Here is a 16921-nt window from a genome sequence, read left to right as displayed (position 1 = left end):
AAAATGACATAATGACATAAAATGACGAGGGCTATAATTTTGTCTGCTTTTGAAAGTAAATAAAATGTCAGAAGTGGGTTTTATATTTTCTTGCTGTAAAAATAAATTCTGACATTTAAAAAAAAAAAAAAAGGTTTTCTGTAACCAACGAGACCCCCCTGAGCCACTGTGGACCTTACTGTGGAGAGATGCCGATGGAAATGAAGCATCATAAAATAACATTTTGTGGAATCTTATTCTCCGTGTGGGAATAGGTTTCTCAACATACCAGCAAGCGCTGACAACGAGAACAAAGACTGAAAACCTTTTTCCTTTTATGGCTGCTGAAAAAGATGATGTTGCTGATTTGGAATAAAAACTAAAAAGCTTCACTCTTGGATATTTTTAGAAAATTCCGCTAGGAGACAGAAATTCAAACTCAGCGTGAGGAACGAAGGCATTCCCTCTCAACTAGGATAAGAATTGTGTTCTATTTAATTCATCTTAAAACTGTCCTATTTGGTAGTGATGGCAAAACAAAGCTTCAAATAAGCTTCATGAACCAGTTGTTGTATTTTTTGATTCCTCTAGATGGCACTTTCTGTTCAACATTGGGCTGAAAGCACAGTGACTTACCATTTCATAAATTAGTTTCTTTAACCAACAGTGCCACCTGGATGAGTAAAAAATAAAATACACCAAGTGGTTTTAGAAACAAATTTGAAGCTTCATTTTCAAAGCACTGTTGAAATTCAGCTGACAATCCAGTAAGGCTCTGTACTACAAAAAATCATGAGATTAAAAGGACATTTGAGTTGCTTGGATACTTATTTTCCTTCCGATAAAAACTATTCTGGCTCTTTGCTACTTGGTCACGGTGATATCTGCTTGCAGTTACACTGGATGTGAGTGACTCATATCGTGTTGCATCATTGCACATTGGCTGCTGAAGTTCCCCCAGGAGCGAGTCCCAAGGCCAAGATGTGCTACAGTTGACTTCAGCAACTTCCCCATGGGGATAGCTAAGCTGATCACAAACTGAAATTTCCACTCTTGCATAAAGTTTGGCCATGAATCACATGGATTGAAAACACAGAACAGTGTGTGTTTGCATGCCCGTGTCATTTTCATCATGAGCGTACCGATTTGCCTCTCCGGAAGAGGAGCTGGTTCCCTGCCAAAGTGAAGTAGCGAGTCTTCCAGCGCTTGATAAACCTCCAGCGGACCTGCTTCTCCTTCAGCTTTCCTTCAATGAGAGGCTGACCTTCCTGGTTTACACCTGCGGAGGACACAAAACACGACAGGAAGACATGAGCATAATATAGTCATGACACCACGGTTGCTTGCTTTTTATTAGGCTTTTTTTCGCATTGTCAAAGAACATGAAAAGAGAAGCATCATATACACAATCAAGTCCTACATTCAAAGCTAAAGACTTCAATGTTATCACTTTTTATTTTAAAAAAGTAAAAGCAATTTTCTTGAGAGCTTGTTTTCATTAGGGTCACACCTTTGTGCCACCTTGGGTTGATACTCAGCATGAGACTTTGCCCTTGTTTGACTCTACTATTTATTTGGATTGGATTGTTCGTATTGTTATTCTCTCCATTTTTTTCACAAGACTAATTGTTTCTTTTTATATGTTCAAATTTTATTTACTTACAACACTGTGTTGAGGTGTTTTTTTATGATGAGCTCTATAAATAAAGAAACCCAAATTGCATAAAAACAAGCAACAATTTACACTGATGAAGGATTTACTGTCTCCAATTAAACTAATGAGCATGTTTTGGGGATGTGGGAGGAAGCCAGTGTACGCCGAGAAGATCCACACCCAAACCTAAGGAGGACATGCAGACCCCAAAGAAGAAGGCTGGAGCTGAAATTTAAACAGCAAACCTCAGAGCTCTGAGGCAGACTTATTAATCACTTTCTCTTCTTTTTCTCCTCAGGTTTTGAACTGCATCAATATTGTCTAGGGATTGGACATAACTGATGCAACAAATTTGGGGCTCAGTGGTGCTTACGTGACAGAAAGTTTCTTTGTTCACATGGACGTGGCAAAATATAGATGACAAGCACGTTGGCGGTCATTCTTCCTGTCAGGCCGCTAGACAAGAACACTGTTTTGTATGACAGGACATGCTGCAACACTCTGCTTCATCCGAGAAATATTCCAAGTTCTTGTGCACAGAAATAAACATGTCTGACGCATAAATCTTTGGTGCAGTGTCTATTCTTGCTTTGAAGGAGACACCTGGAAAATTGTCCCAGGATTAGTTGTGAGCCTCAGGCCAGGACTACAGTTCACATCCTCTTGTATATGACACACTGACATCAAATGACGAGACGAAAAAGACAGGTCATCTTGAGTCACAAATGATGTGCGTTCAGTTCATCAGGTTATCTTATCACCATCAGTCAAATCCGGCATGTCAGCAAATGAATCACTTCCAGAGGTGTCTAAATCAATCGGCAGGTAAGCAAGCTAGCCGGAGCTCGTTTACCTGCTGGCTCTGTTGTGTAGAAGCCAAACTGTGGCCAGGTTTCTACTTTCTGGGCCTGAATTTGACACCTGTGATCACTTCACCATTGTAATTCATTACTAAAAACACATTTAGCATGATAATATGGTGTATATGTGGTCACTTATAGCATTATGTCAGTTTAGGGAGTTGATAATTATAAATTCTACTTTTACTATAAAAACCTCCATATATGAAATAAATGGTAACAACAGAACTATAAAAATGACAGTGATGACATTTTTTTGCTGTACTGTTCTTTAAAGCTGCCAAGATATATAAGAGACCTTGCCTGATTATATAACCTGCGGTGCAGCCTTAAATCTTGTCCATGACATGCAAAGGTCTCATTTAAACTCTGTCATGCTGTCATAAATTGCGTTGACTTAAGTTGTCACATCTATCCATCCATCTGTCATCCACCCATCCATCCTCTAGACTGCTTAGCCTGTTCAGGGTCACAGGGAGCGAGAGCCGAGCCCTTCTGACTTCATGAAAGGCAAAGAAAAATGAATGATTTCACTAACGTATCAGTTTTACAGTAGGGCTGTGGGGGAAAAAAAGGTAAGCATCAACACATTGTCATAATTGTCGTCGGAATGTAAAAAGTTGTGTGGTAGATAAAATTTGACAGCGAATCGCTATATTCGACGGGCATGTGTAACTAATAATAAAGGCGTGACGAAAGTAGCTGACCCGAAGTAGCCTGCTGCTTTAAATTTAGCTAAATTTTGGATTTGTCAAGAAAACAATATAAAAAAAAAAAAGATTTATGATGATGCTTACTAAACATATTTTGGCACTCTTGTCTCCTGCTTTTTATGATTATAACATCTGTTGAGGCTTATGTGTTGCAAAAAAGCAAAACAAGTTAATCCTTTGAAGTTCATTGACAGCACTTAATAAGCAGGCGTTTTTTGCAACTGATTCATATTTTTCCCAATTTTTTTTTTCTGTTGATAGGAACTTTATTTATGCTGCTTCATGTGTCATAATTAAAAATACATCAGAGAGAGAGAGAGAGAGAGAGAGAGAGAGAGAGAGAGAGAGAGAGAGAGAGAGAGAGAGAGAGTTAGAGTCAACACAGTCAATGAAAAAATTGAAAGGTTTATTTTACTACAATATTTACTGCATGTGTCTCAATTGGAAGCCAGAAGACTCCACCAAACCACAGACTTGACCTCTCATTCTGGCTGGAGGAGGAACAAAAACAAAATGACCATAACATCAACAGAGACACCCCATTTCTCCTAAACTGCCTAAAACCTTCTATTGAGAAGATGCTTTTAGCTGATGATCTACTTTTCCACTAAACTAAACTGAGTCGGTCAATTAGTCATCAGCCTACCAATGAGCCTGGTTGCTAAGGTAAAATAGCAGTGCTAAAAATAACTGTGTGCAAAGGACTAGGACTACAACTGTCTCTCTCTATTGTTACACGCATTACGTGTATTTCCTTAGAAGCTTTAATTTAAACAAACGTCCACTGACAGACCTGATAACTGAAAGATCAATTTGCATTCCTGATTCTGTCAAATAACTTTAAGGTCTTTAATATTGGGTTTTGAAAACAACCCGTGGAAGACTTCGTCCTTGTATGACCGGAGATGCAACGGTAAATCAGTTTGGTACGTCTGAACAGAACAAGACGCTCTTATGGAATGTGTTCTATTTTTTTTCAGAATTAATTTTGCATTGATCCTTTACCGACCAGTGTGTGTTTATATGCGTGTGCCGCTATCCAAGCAGATGAAAAGTTTTCCTTTTTAGGTAATGCACAACTCCCACTGTACAAACTATAATTTGACTACAAAAATGAGTGAAAACTGTTGACAGAACCACCACTGCTTGAAACATGTTACAAACTTATACGGGAAAACAAGAAATATGAAAAATCATCTCCAGTATAATCCTGGTAACAATGCTTCTCAGACATGAGTTGAGATATTTGAAAAGTGTCTATTCAGCAGGCCTTTCAACAGACCTTCTGTGCCAGTTCCCATAAACAAGAAAATCACCCACCCACGGGAAGCATTTATTGCCAAATATTTCAAGAGTCAGAAATGTGACGTTTGTTCACTAAATGAAAACACACAAGCCTTGTGCCCTGCACTCAACATTTCATCAACATTATCATTTCCAAATTTGATGGTGAAGTTCCACAGGAAGATTTTCCAATGGATTGGTAATTTACTGTGAAATGTCAAAGTAACCATTTCTTGATTGCATTTGATCAAACAGTAGATTGTTTGATCTTTTTGCATTTGATTGACTTCAACAGTGGTCAACCGAGACAACTGTAATGTAGCATGTCATTTTGTTTTATAGTATTATCGCAATTCATGCCAAAGCCGTTTGGGAGCAAAATGCCTGAAACAATCTTCATCATGCGAGACTTAAACTCCGCTTCAAAAGTGTTGTCTTTATTTGTTATTGCAACATATAGCAAAGCAGCGCATATTTCTCAATGTAAGTTGGCAGCATTATACAAATACGTCAGTTATTCTTAAAAGAAGTCAGCTGTTTATGCAGAGAACCGTAACAAAAAGTTGTCTCAGGGACACACAAATGATCTCCTTCTACATATTGCTATCCGTTTACTTAATTGTATTTTACTTTTTTTACTTGCTTGACACTCAATGACCTTAAAAGATGTCAAACAGTTTACTGCTAGATTGATTATTTGACTCTAGTTTGACAAAAGGTTTTTAAAAATACATCATCAATCAAGGACTTTTATAAAATTGATTTGACGCTTATGCTTTTCTGTGATCCTCCAGATGGATTTCTGTGGAACAGAATAAGAAAGAAAGATGTTTTTAAATTTCCTTTTGAGTCATGGCGATTTGAAATAAGTAAGCTCTGTCTTGCAATAATATTAATACGCCACTGTCACGTAGAAAGTTGGACACTGTTCACTTGGATCAATGTTTCCGCTTTTCCAGAACGACGAGGCTTATTTTATGGACATGTTGATGTTTCACATATTTATAAGATGGATTTTTTGTTATGGTTAACTTGTGAATCGAGTCCAGTATCTTCTGGCATGAAAAGAGGTGCTTTAAGTTTGTATCAGCAAAAAAAAAATCATCATTATCATTAAATATATGTAACACTTGTTTCGGGGACAGAATGCCCAGCCTGAGGTTGGGGACAAATGTCAGGGAGGGGCAACCAAACACTGACTGCATACTACGACTGCTGCTCCAAGTACTCACAAAATTCACCTTCCAAATGAAAACATGAATAAATCTCAGTGAAACTCAATCATCTCCTGCCTGCTTGCAACATTCCCCCAGCCAAGATCACATGGAGTACTTCCAGACTGGAAATTTGACATGAATACAATCTGTATATGAAAAACATTTATGACTTTGACATTGCTTGGATGTGTACCATCTGCTCTCACTTTTCACACAAAGGCCTTTTGGTTAAACTGAGTCAATCGAGGACACTTGTAGCCATTTGTGCACGCATGCACACATGTGTACGCAGATAAACTATTGCAGCAGCTCCTCTAAGCCCCACTAATGTCGAGATAGAAACACTAAAATATCAATGGGTCTTTAGATTTAGACAATGTTGCATACGACCTGTATTTGCCCAGCGAGACTTAATTGCAACCCCACTTGCCGAGTTATTGTACTTCCCGCCAGCATCTGCCGGCTTCTTTTTATTTCAACCAAATGTTCTGATTTGGAAAAATAGCGCATATGGCACGCTACTGGAAAGCAATTCACAGCACTTGAATTTCTCCATTTCTACATTATGACCCATAAAATATTTTCACCATCCTGTTCCAAAAATAAGGTCATCTCATTTGGAAAGATACTTTTAAATGACACTAAATCTAGGAGAAACAAAATGTCATAAGATCTTAAGTACTAAAATACAAAATGTGAATATGTTACAAATTTGATTCTAACCTTGAACCTCTCACACACATATACACTCTCACGCTTGCACCGATCCTAATGGGTTTCAGGGACGGAGACACTCATACAAACATGACATCATCGGGGCTAAGTGCTCTTCGAAAATGGGTCACTGGTCCAATGTCACCTAATCAGAGCTGATTGACCTACTATAAAGAACATTCCCAGTGAACGCTCCAAGCGGTTTTGTTACCTGGAGTAGTCAGGGAATACATTATTATCTCTCAAGGGATTCAGGGTCACCACCACATGGATCATTGGAATAGTTTCAACGATGCATTCCAAAGAAACTAACTGCAACTGAGATGGCGAGGAGTGATTTCTGCAGGAAATTACCTGTGTGTGTGTGTGTGTGTGTGTCTGTGTGTACCTGTGGCCTTCTCAGGGTTGTTGCACATGAAGCATAACCACCCTCCCTCTTCTTCACTGTAGCCAAACAGGTCAAAGAAGCGAACCTCCTCCAATTGCATCTGGAGACTCTCCAGATCCTGAAGAAACACGGAAGCGCAAATTGACATCTAAATTGATATTTAAATTGACACCAAGTCTATTTTAATTCCAACATGCTATTCAGTGAAATACGTCATTTAAAGGAGGCAACCTTCTGAAATCTGAAAGAAAATATATTACTGGTGTGAAGCCTTCTAAATACATTGAGTGTAGTTTGAGGTAAGGATGTATTCTGAATGTCATTAGAAAATGCCCCCATGTCCAAAGACAATAAAAATTCAAGAAAACAAATACGGGAACCAAGAACCTACCTTGCATAATGAGAAATAAATAGTCACCAATCAACCACATGTGTTTTTGTTTCAACATTGTATTGATGTCAGTGTGTGCGTGTTGTGTGTGTGTGTGTGTGTGTGCCACACACAGTGGGATGGCCTTGAGGAAGGTCCTCTAAGCACACAAATGATGATTTCAGATGAGAGAACCATATTTACAATTAGACAGCAGGATGTGGCCAAGAAGATTGTTTGGCTGCTGGATATTCTCACTTCACCCTATTTGGCATCTCAAGACCACTCCTGCTTTTTGCTGCACCCTCGCCCTGTTTTACTAGTTTTTGCTTTAGTGTTCTATATAGACTACACATGTGGAGCAAGACACTACTTGTGACATAATGCCATATAAGCAGTCACATTCACACGGGAAATTTAGAGTCTTCAATTAACCCGGCAATTCGGAATGCGGGTGGAAACCGGAGCGCACACAAGCACAGGGAAAACATGCAAACTTCATGCAGTAAGATGAGAGGCATGACTTGAACCTAGGACCTTTGGCTACAGGGCAGACATGCAAAGCACTCTCTTTTTTTTTGACAAAACATTGTTATCTCAAGTGTGGCTCCATTCTTCCTTGTGTTCCATCCTGTCTCCTGTCTTCAGTCTTCCTCGCACCTCCTCCTCCTCCGTCAAACTTTATCAACCGAGCAGCTATATCAACAAAAGTTTCCACTCAGGACACAAAAGGGGGAAAGGTGAAACAATAATCATTAATTATCTCCTCCATCCCAGACTTCCACTCACTTTAACTGCCCTTCATATCTGCCGTCATGCCTCTTTTCCTCTTCTTCAACTCTCCTTTTGAAAAGTTTTAAGGGCCTGTTTTGGAAAATAACCTCCACTCGCTCCGACCGTTTCCTCATTTGGAATAACCGTTTATCCCCTTTTCCTTTCCCTGACAAGTTTCTATTTTTGTCATAAGTTATTCCTTTATTTGTCACACACTGGGAAACTTCTGAGCTGAGTCATAAAAGGTGGAACTCCAATTTCAATTGAAATTTTTTAAACATCCCAACAGTCGCTGCTTTAAATCTTGCTGTCAGTAATAATATTATTCTGGCCTCACAGGATGCCGCTCCACCCTCTCCTCCCTCTCTCTCGTAATATGTTTATTTATTTATTTATTTATTAATTTTTTTAAACATCTTAAGATCTATTTTTCACACCCTACACACAGATAGGAACACTTCCCACCACGCTTGCAACAAACATCCAAGTTCCCCACTGGCTTTTTTGGACACACAGTACTTTCCTTGAGTACACGAGGAAAAACAATGTGCTGTATCATGAACATTTGGAAGGAAATTGGACAAAAAGTTCAGGAAAAATGAGCATCACAAATTGCATATGGGAAAATCACTGTGGCTCAATCCAAAACAAATTCAAGTCTTCATTTCATACACTTCAAAATAATATAATTAAAAAAATATGTTGGACTTGATATGCAAAAAAAAATGTAAATAACAACATACCAAATGGGTGGAATAAAAACTCTATTCTCATTTTATCTGGATTTGCACTAAAATTCAAATTTCCCAAGCCCTTCAGTTTTGCATAAATTAGTTGTGTAACTTTTGTGCAATCATGGGAACAAACAAGCAAACCAACTGCCCAAAAAAAAAAAAAAAGAATACTCCCAGCACATGCTTCCTTAGGCATGCAAAAATAATTTTATGGTGTTCTGAGGGTCTTATCAAACTGAGAGCCTTAAATATAATCCATCCACCTAAATGAAAGATCTTCTTTGGTAGAAAGAATAAAAGACTAGACACAAGTCAGTTGTTTCTATAAAGAGTTAAAATAAGAACCATAAAAAAGTCATATTTGTGCTAATCCAATTGAATTAAGGCAAATGCTAACTGAATACATCATGATATGTTAGAGGTATGTACTGTCCATGACTGGTTTACATCATACCCTATATCTTGGCTCATATATGTGTTCATATGTGAGTGGATACATAGAATTGAATTTGTGCGGTAGTATACGAGCATGTTTAGGCTTCCATATGGTAACCACAGCAGCCAAGAAGAAAATAACCGCTGTAATCTTTTCCGATGAACCGCTTGTCACTTCAGGAGGGCACAGCACGGCGCCTACACACTTGAAACTCGTGTCCACACTTGCAAGACACGTGTTGAATGATGAATGGGAATTTTGCAACTGACCTCATCGTCGCTGTTGGGACCACCAGAATTGAGCATCATTTGACACGACGAAAAACTATAAATAGCATTAAACTGACCCTCAAAAAAGTGAGTTTTTATTGCAAAAAAGTCTTTCCAAAGAAGCATTTCTGCAAATTGGTCACTATTTGTGGTTTGTGTTGCAGCCAGACCTCCCATAAATCGTACTGAATTACCTTTCTGTGTGGAGTGGCGTGTTGTGTCATTGCCATGTGGAAACTGTGAGCTCCTTTAAGTTGAGTCTTCCCCCAAAGAGAAGCCAACCTCTGAACACACTCATCTCCAGAACATAGTGGAATTTTGGACTTACTCTACAAAAGAGAAAAATTACAACAAATAAAGTGGAGATTTGCGACTGAACTGAGGACGCATGTTGAGATTTGTAGTTTGAAGAACGCGTTGTTATTGAGAGCCAAGTGATTGTGTGTACCTGGAGATGGAGCAACATGATGTGTATCCAAAGATGAGGCCGGCGGCTGCTCAGGTTGAAAGTGGACTTTGTGTACAGGCAATAATGACCCTTCAGGGGACACGAGAAGGACAGCTTGGCCACGCAGCCTCTGTTTGATTCTGTAATGGAATACGATGACATTATTATGTCTTAGTGATAATTGTACATAAAAAGTACATTATTGTATTTACTGGTTTCATTCGTCCGGAGCGCCATATTTAAAGGGAATGAGAGGGGAGCTGAATCAAACTACCTTTAAAAGGCTTTTTTATGCACGGAACTTTAGCTCAGAGTATGAGTACTATTGCCACCTCTGCAACAACATTTTTTATTGAGTGATAGGATTATTTTTCAAGACTAGTATACGTACGGGTTATAATGCATTTCCTTTACGTGATAGAAATAAACATCACTATATTAACTTTGACTGGGGCATCTAAAAGAACAAAAACATGGATATGATATAATGCTCAACAAGGTTGCCAAAAAGGCTGTGGAGCTAATACTGCTGAAAATTGCACTAAATCCCTTGAAAAAAGAAAAAAAAAAAACAGACAAAGAAAAGACGTTGCATCTGACCTAACTGGAAGACACCAAAAGCGAATCAAGATAGTTTTTCATTTCAGCATTTTTTCACATGAACTGTTGACCGCTTGCTTCTAAACAAATTAACCTGCCAGGACCAGTTTAAAGGTGCACTCACACAGCATCATCACACATCTTTTTTATCGTAATATTGAGTCATGTCGATTTTTCTGCCTGTTTCTTATTACTTAACAGCAACAATTTGATATAACACAACATAGATAAACCTCTGAATTTAACTGTGAATTTAACTGTGAATTTACTATGAATTTAAGTCCCATTAGAATGAAATCCATGCTTCAAATAAAACTTTATTTTCCCACACATTTCTCATATGGGAGGTTATTAAAACCGGGCCATTAATCAGGCATGAAAACATGCCCTTTGCTAGTTCACTGCTTAGACTGGAGGCGAGTAATTTAATATTTGCTGAGCGCTGGTGTCTCAGACCCCTAGTTAAATGCACACGTTAAAATTAAATTAAATCTAAAATGGGATGAAATCACAGATTTATGCCCTCTTGATGGGATTAACATTACTATGAAATGATTTACTTTTTGGATTAGTCCTAAATCCATGTCTGCTTGAATCCAACAATGGATTGCTGAGTCCTAAATACTGCTGTGTGTTTAAAGTTTTTAAAATGTATTCCATTTTGAGAACAAATGCAGTCGGCAAACATGGTCAAACCAAAATAGAGACCTCTGCCAAATCTTAAAAAAGCGGTGAAGGGCTCTTAGTGAGTTATTATAATTTCCTGCATAGGTCTTAATGAGTGAAAGTCAATGAATGAACTCCAAAGTGATGCATGTGTCTGCTAATGTTAACCGATTGATCATCTTACCTTCTATTACACATTGTTCCGGTATGGGGATCTGTTGTACCATGCCCTTACAAAATTCTCGGATCATTTCCAGATTGTCTCTTAAGTGGATGAAGAGTCTGTCTGCTACCTCAGCCTCCTCCTCCTCTTTGTTCTTCTGCTCGCTGTGTGCTCCCTCTGCCTTTTTGACCCCACTGTCTGGCGCAGGGGCAGCGGTGGATGTGGACGCATTGTCTGTCAGTTTTTTGGCTGGAGGTTTCTCTTCCTGGTGTTCTGCTGAATGTGGCAAAGTGCTGGTGAATGCGATGTTGTCTGGACTCAGCTCCACTCCTCCGTCATCCCCGCCGTCTGAGTTGATGGAACGCAAGCGCACGACGTGAAGAGCCAGGCTCTTGGATCTAAGAGAGACACCACAGTGTCACCATGGTAAAATGCAAGTTTGATCCTAAAACATCGATCAACAATCTTCCAGTTGATGCCTGCTGCAAATAAATAAGACACCACATTGGGTGGAATTTGCTTATGAGACCTCTGGAACACCAACCAAAAGGCAATACACTTTGGACATACCTGTTATGCTGTATTATTCTGCTCTTGTTCAATGGATGCTAACAATTTGTGGGTGCAAGACAGTCGCCAACTGCCTATGTTACAAGCGCCACCAACTACATCAAGACAACTTGAGGTTCCTTTCTCGAGTGAATTTAACTGCATTAAGGAGTGGAGGAACTCCCATTGGTCGGGAGTCAAGCGAAATACAAAAAAAAGTGCCTTCTTTATTCCCTTTAAATGCAGCATTCTTGTCGGGCACCGACAGTCTTAATGTGGCAGATGATCAGGTTTTAACATGGGCAAGCACATGGGGTTCCAAAACATCTACACAGTGAGGTGGGCATTTGGAAACCACCTTCCTAACCTCCATTGTTCAAATTCCACATAGGAAGGCTTAATCACGGAACCATGTGGCCTAAACCACTTTCAAAGTCAATGTGTGCTGATAACAATTCCCCTTACCTGTTGAATCTCATCTCTCGTTGCTCCTCCCTCACTGCTTGGTTGAGGCTGTATCGCCGCTGGGGGGCGGGAGAGTCCTCTTGCACCTCCGGCTCACCTCCTGCCTTCACCAACTTCCTCGACTCAGAAATCTCACCTCCAACTCCTTCGCATTGAAGCGATGTGCTGGGAGATGGCGAACAATGCCCATTCTCACTGTAACACACACGCACAAATTTAGGAAACAAGATGAAACTGTTTGCATGTTCTTCCTGTGCTTGCGGTGGTTTTCTCAGACCTCCCAGGCTTCCTTCCAAATCCTCAAAATGCAATGCATGTTAGGTTAATCAAAAACAAAATTGTCCACAGATGTACATGTGAGTGTGAATGGTAGCTAAAAACTCTACATGAGCCCTGCAATTGGTTGGCAACCAGTCTAGGTTGTGCCCTCTCTCTCTCACCTAACGGCAACGGTAAGAATACTTAAAATAATGCCATTGTGCTTTCATATTTGACAGAGGTACGAATAACACGAAGGTTTTTCTTACCACCCAGTTTCCCTTTCGTGAGAGGAGAGGACCCCAAGCAAAGCCCTCAATCCTGCACAAAATGCTTTTCATCCTCCCACACGCACAAACACATGCTGACCTGTCATGCATGCATGATTTTATTATGTAACCCTGTGTGTGTGTTTGGGGCTGGGGGGTAACATTCAAATCTGAATGTTTTCAATCATTCCTAAATTTTCCCTCGATACAAATAAACAATTGCTAAACACAAACACACAAAACAGATTGTCCTCAGTATTGTTCGGGAGGCGGCTTAACTATTTTGTCTAAACTACAAACAGACAGAAAGGTTTAGTCATCGCAAACAGATTAGTGACAAAAACCAGATCACTAGCATTAGAAATTCAACAGTAGAAACTGACCTAAAAAGACAAGTATCATGGAAAGGATATCATTCAAGAGCTTATGTTTTTTGCTAAAATTACTAAAGAAAATTGCAATGGACAAACAGGTGACTAAGATTCCAGTATGACTTAATATGTCATCAGCAGATTATATGATTATTTGGCTGTAGAATAACTATCCAGCTCCCTTGTGCTTATCCTGTTAGGTGTGACGGGTGAGCTGGAGCCTATCCCAGCTGACTTTGGCCAAGAAGCAGCATATACGCTGAACTGACAATCAAATGCAGTCCACATCTGCATACTGAAAATTTCACTCATTCTCACCTGCTGGCAATTTAAACATAATCCACACAGATTTGTAACATATCAAATGATTTTTGAATCAAGATGATCAAAATTGCATATTACCCACACAGTGATCTATCCACCATAAATTATGATTCCTCTCCCCAGACTAGTCTGTCGTAGTACCAAGGCTGATCCGTGAGAGGCAACATGGTGCCACAGGGCTTTATGCAAATAATAAGAAAGAGTAATACAAAACATCAATAGAAGATAGAATAATAATGGTTCGGCCAGGCTAACTAAATTTCAAAAGTCATTTTTATTGTGATAAATGTAATAATGTCTTATTTGCACACCCCACACAAGAAGATAATTGCTCAGGGGAAGTCAAGTCAAAAATTTTCTTTTCATTTATTCGTTCTATGTAGCCGCACTTGTCTAAACACGGTATTCCAATTATTACATTTGTAGAATATGAAAAAGAACATATTAGTGCACAGAAAATGTTTGCACTTGACTTCTCCTTCAAAGACAACTGAAAATCTGTTTAATGATGAAGAGTATGCCTCCTCTGACCTGCAGCGTGCGGTGGCACTCTCTTCCAGCCGCCTCCCGAGCATTCTGGCTATGGCTGTGAATGAGTTGCTCAGCCTGTAGAGGTCTTTACCGTGGCCTCCCAGCACAGACGGGTAACGGTCTGTCAGGGCTCGGATCTCCAGCAGCAGCGTGTGGTGAAAAGTGTGCTCCATATCACCCAGAAGAGACACCAGGTAAACCAACGAATTGCGTGCATGCACCTGAGGAAAATAAAAAAAAACATTGACAATTATAGAATAGTTTTCTTCAAATTCAAATACATCATGAAACCTTTGAGCACAAAGTCCATTTTTTCTCAGCAGATACAAAGTCTGCATGGATGATCCTGGTATTGAAGCAGAGGAGAATCTTTAATGGTGACTTTAGATTTGAACAATTACATGTCTATGGTAATGAGTATTTGTAAATAAAAATTTGGATTTCATTATTTAAAACCGGCATATATATTCCTAACAAACCTTTCAATTTTTTATTATTTTTTAGGGGGGATATAGTATTTCAGGGGTGTCAAGCATTTTTGTTATGGGTCACATTGTTGTTGTGCTTTCCCTCAGAGGGCCACTGTGCTGTATGATCACCTATTCTGGCAGTAGGAAAATCTCATGTGTGCTGGCAGTCATACTGCATGATTACCCCTGGGCTGGATCTAATAACATGGTGTGAGTAGAGCAAAGGTGATAGGATTGAATATCAGTCCTCTTGCAATTTTGAATCCAAATACCCCCCCCCATTTGTTGATAAAAAGCAAACCAAAGACCAAAAACCACAGACGTTTTTAAGATTTCTCCCTGGGAGTATAAATTGTTTCATAAAGCATAGTCAGTCAGCATCACATTTCACAACAGTGGGGAAAATTGGTACTTGTACATTGCTGGCAAGATTGACTGATATGATCTTTGAATCCAGCTGGTGCAAACATCTTGTGTTGGAAGTCTTCAGCATGAGACACAAAAATGTGATTGATGGGGAAAATGCTCTTTCTGTATAGTTTGGGCATGTTTTACAAGCTCATTCTGTTGGATAATAACCTCTTGTGTGGATACTAAACGCAACTGTAAGACTAGAAGTCAGCGGGTTTCCGCACAACAGGCCAAGGAGGTATTTAGCAGTCTCAAAGGTGCAGTTCAAGAATGAAACAGAAGCTTGTTGGGGTGCAGATTACAGATGTGGTATGTTATTATTACACCTCAGTGCTGGCTTTATTGATTTAATATTTTGCATTCTAAAAGACTATGGCGCTTACAAGCATTATACCCAAAGCAGGTCTTATGATGTTCATTATAGAACCCTTTTCAGGTAATGCAAAAATCATGGGAATAGTTCCTGGAGAAAAAAAAAATCCAAAAGAATGAACTTTAGAACTTTCTTTATTTTTCAAGTTGAAAGGAAAAGTAACTGCTGAAGTTTCATCCATTGATTTTCTATACCGCTCTTTGGTCTTGCAGCAAAACTGGAGCTTATCCCAGATGACTTTGGCAAAAGCTGTGGTTCACCCTGGGCTCTTTGCTAGCCAATTGCACTATTAGTTTTATGTTCTCCCCAAAAATTATACTGAACTGATAAAAGATAAAGTTTAAATTCCATGGAGAGATTCAGACTGTACCTAAAAGCACAAAATAACATTGCAACTAATAAATAACACACAGTCACATGGTCAATAACAAACTCTTTTTTGTAACTAGTGCAAATACAGTGCTGCACTTGTCATGGGGAGGCTGGTTAGTCCACGTGTTCGTAATTTTGCAGACTTATGCAAGTAGGTGTATTTAAAAAAAGGTGGTTTGCACCACTGTAGGCATGATCAGAGCCAACTTGATTTAAAACCAATCAGAAGGTCTTCTCTCATTTTCTTTAAATGTGGTCGAATGATCAGATTTAGAAATGAGATATGATGACATGTCCTCGCAGCTCAGAATATATTCCTCTATGCGTAGAGTGTAGTAACTTTCATCCACCACATTGTCAGGTGCAGCGACCGTATGTCAAACAACACACCCTCGCTATGCTAGAACACCCAGCATAGCCCAGAACGGTCTCCCTAATTTCCAAACTCACACAGCGAGACTTGCGCGTTCACAAAAACAGTAGATATGGGTATGCTATAAAAGGTTACACCAGCATTTCCACATGCACAATCTAAAAAAATAAAAATAGAGCCCCAGGACACCTGTGCTTTTTTCTGTACAATGCAGTGTTTTATATTTTTGAGGTCTCACTGAGATAATTGATTAATCTGATATGTTTGGACCAAACAAAACAATAAATAACAATCAATACAAATGAAGTCCTTCTGGAGCTAAAGGAAGCAAGAGAAAGTTGTGCAACCAGTAAGTGTGTGCGTGGGGGCCAACACTAACTTACAGGAGGCACTGCCATCACTAGGAGGTCTCTGCTGCGTCATTTCCCAGAAAACCAGGCCTTAGTTTCCAAATAGTTCCAATGTGGAAAAAGTACAAGACACCAACAAATGATCACAAACTACGTGTTTGTGTGTGCTAAAGTTGGGTTTTGTTTTTCACATAGAGGACATATGAAAAGTGGTGCTGCCATCTATCTTTATAAAGTGTCCATCATTTCCATTTGCTACAGTGAGAATGAAAAGTGGTGCTGCCAATTATCTTTATAAAGTGTCAATAATTTCCATTTGCTATAGTGACATTAATAAAACAAAACAAATTAAATACACTTATATTGTAATTTATTTATTCTGAGTCACTGATGGTGGAGTGGGAGCTTAAGATCAGGGGATGCTTTGAGGATAATTGTCAATTTATGTCTATGTGAAGCCCTTTGAGACTGCTTGTGATTTAGGGCTATACAAATAAACTTGACTTGACTTGACTTGGTACATTTGCCTGATTTTG

General features: G+C 39.2%; 1 protein-coding gene across 2 annotated transcripts in view; it reads right to left on the bottom strand.

Annotated features, from left to right (window-relative positions):
* veph1 (ventricular zone expressed PH domain-containing 1) overlaps positions 1-16921 on the bottom strand; it is a 41474-nt gene that overhangs the window by 3111 nt on the left and 21442 nt on the right. For both annotated transcript variants that reach the window (XM_037268683.1, XM_037268684.1), the window contains 7 exons: positions 14037-14257; positions 12284-12478; positions 11291-11667; positions 9841-9980; positions 9587-9721; positions 6810-6927; positions 1122-1258 (listed from right to left, as the gene is read on the bottom strand). In XM_037268683.1, the coding sequence (XP_037124578.1) occupies positions 1122-1258; positions 6810-6927; positions 9587-9721; positions 9841-9980; positions 11291-11667; positions 12284-12478; positions 14037-14257 (1323 nt within the window). The remainder of the gene's footprint in view (positions 1-1121; positions 1259-6809; positions 6928-9586; positions 9722-9840; positions 9981-11290; positions 11668-12283; positions 12479-14036; positions 14258-16921) is intronic.

Source organism: Syngnathus acus, chromosome 13, assembly GCF_901709675.1.
Source record: "Syngnathus acus chromosome 13, fSynAcu1.2, whole genome shotgun sequence".
In the NCBI taxonomy this organism is placed as follows: Eukaryota; Metazoa; Chordata; class Actinopteri; order Syngnathiformes; family Syngnathidae; genus Syngnathus; species Syngnathus acus.
This window is presented reverse-complemented; position numbering and strand designations above follow the sequence as displayed.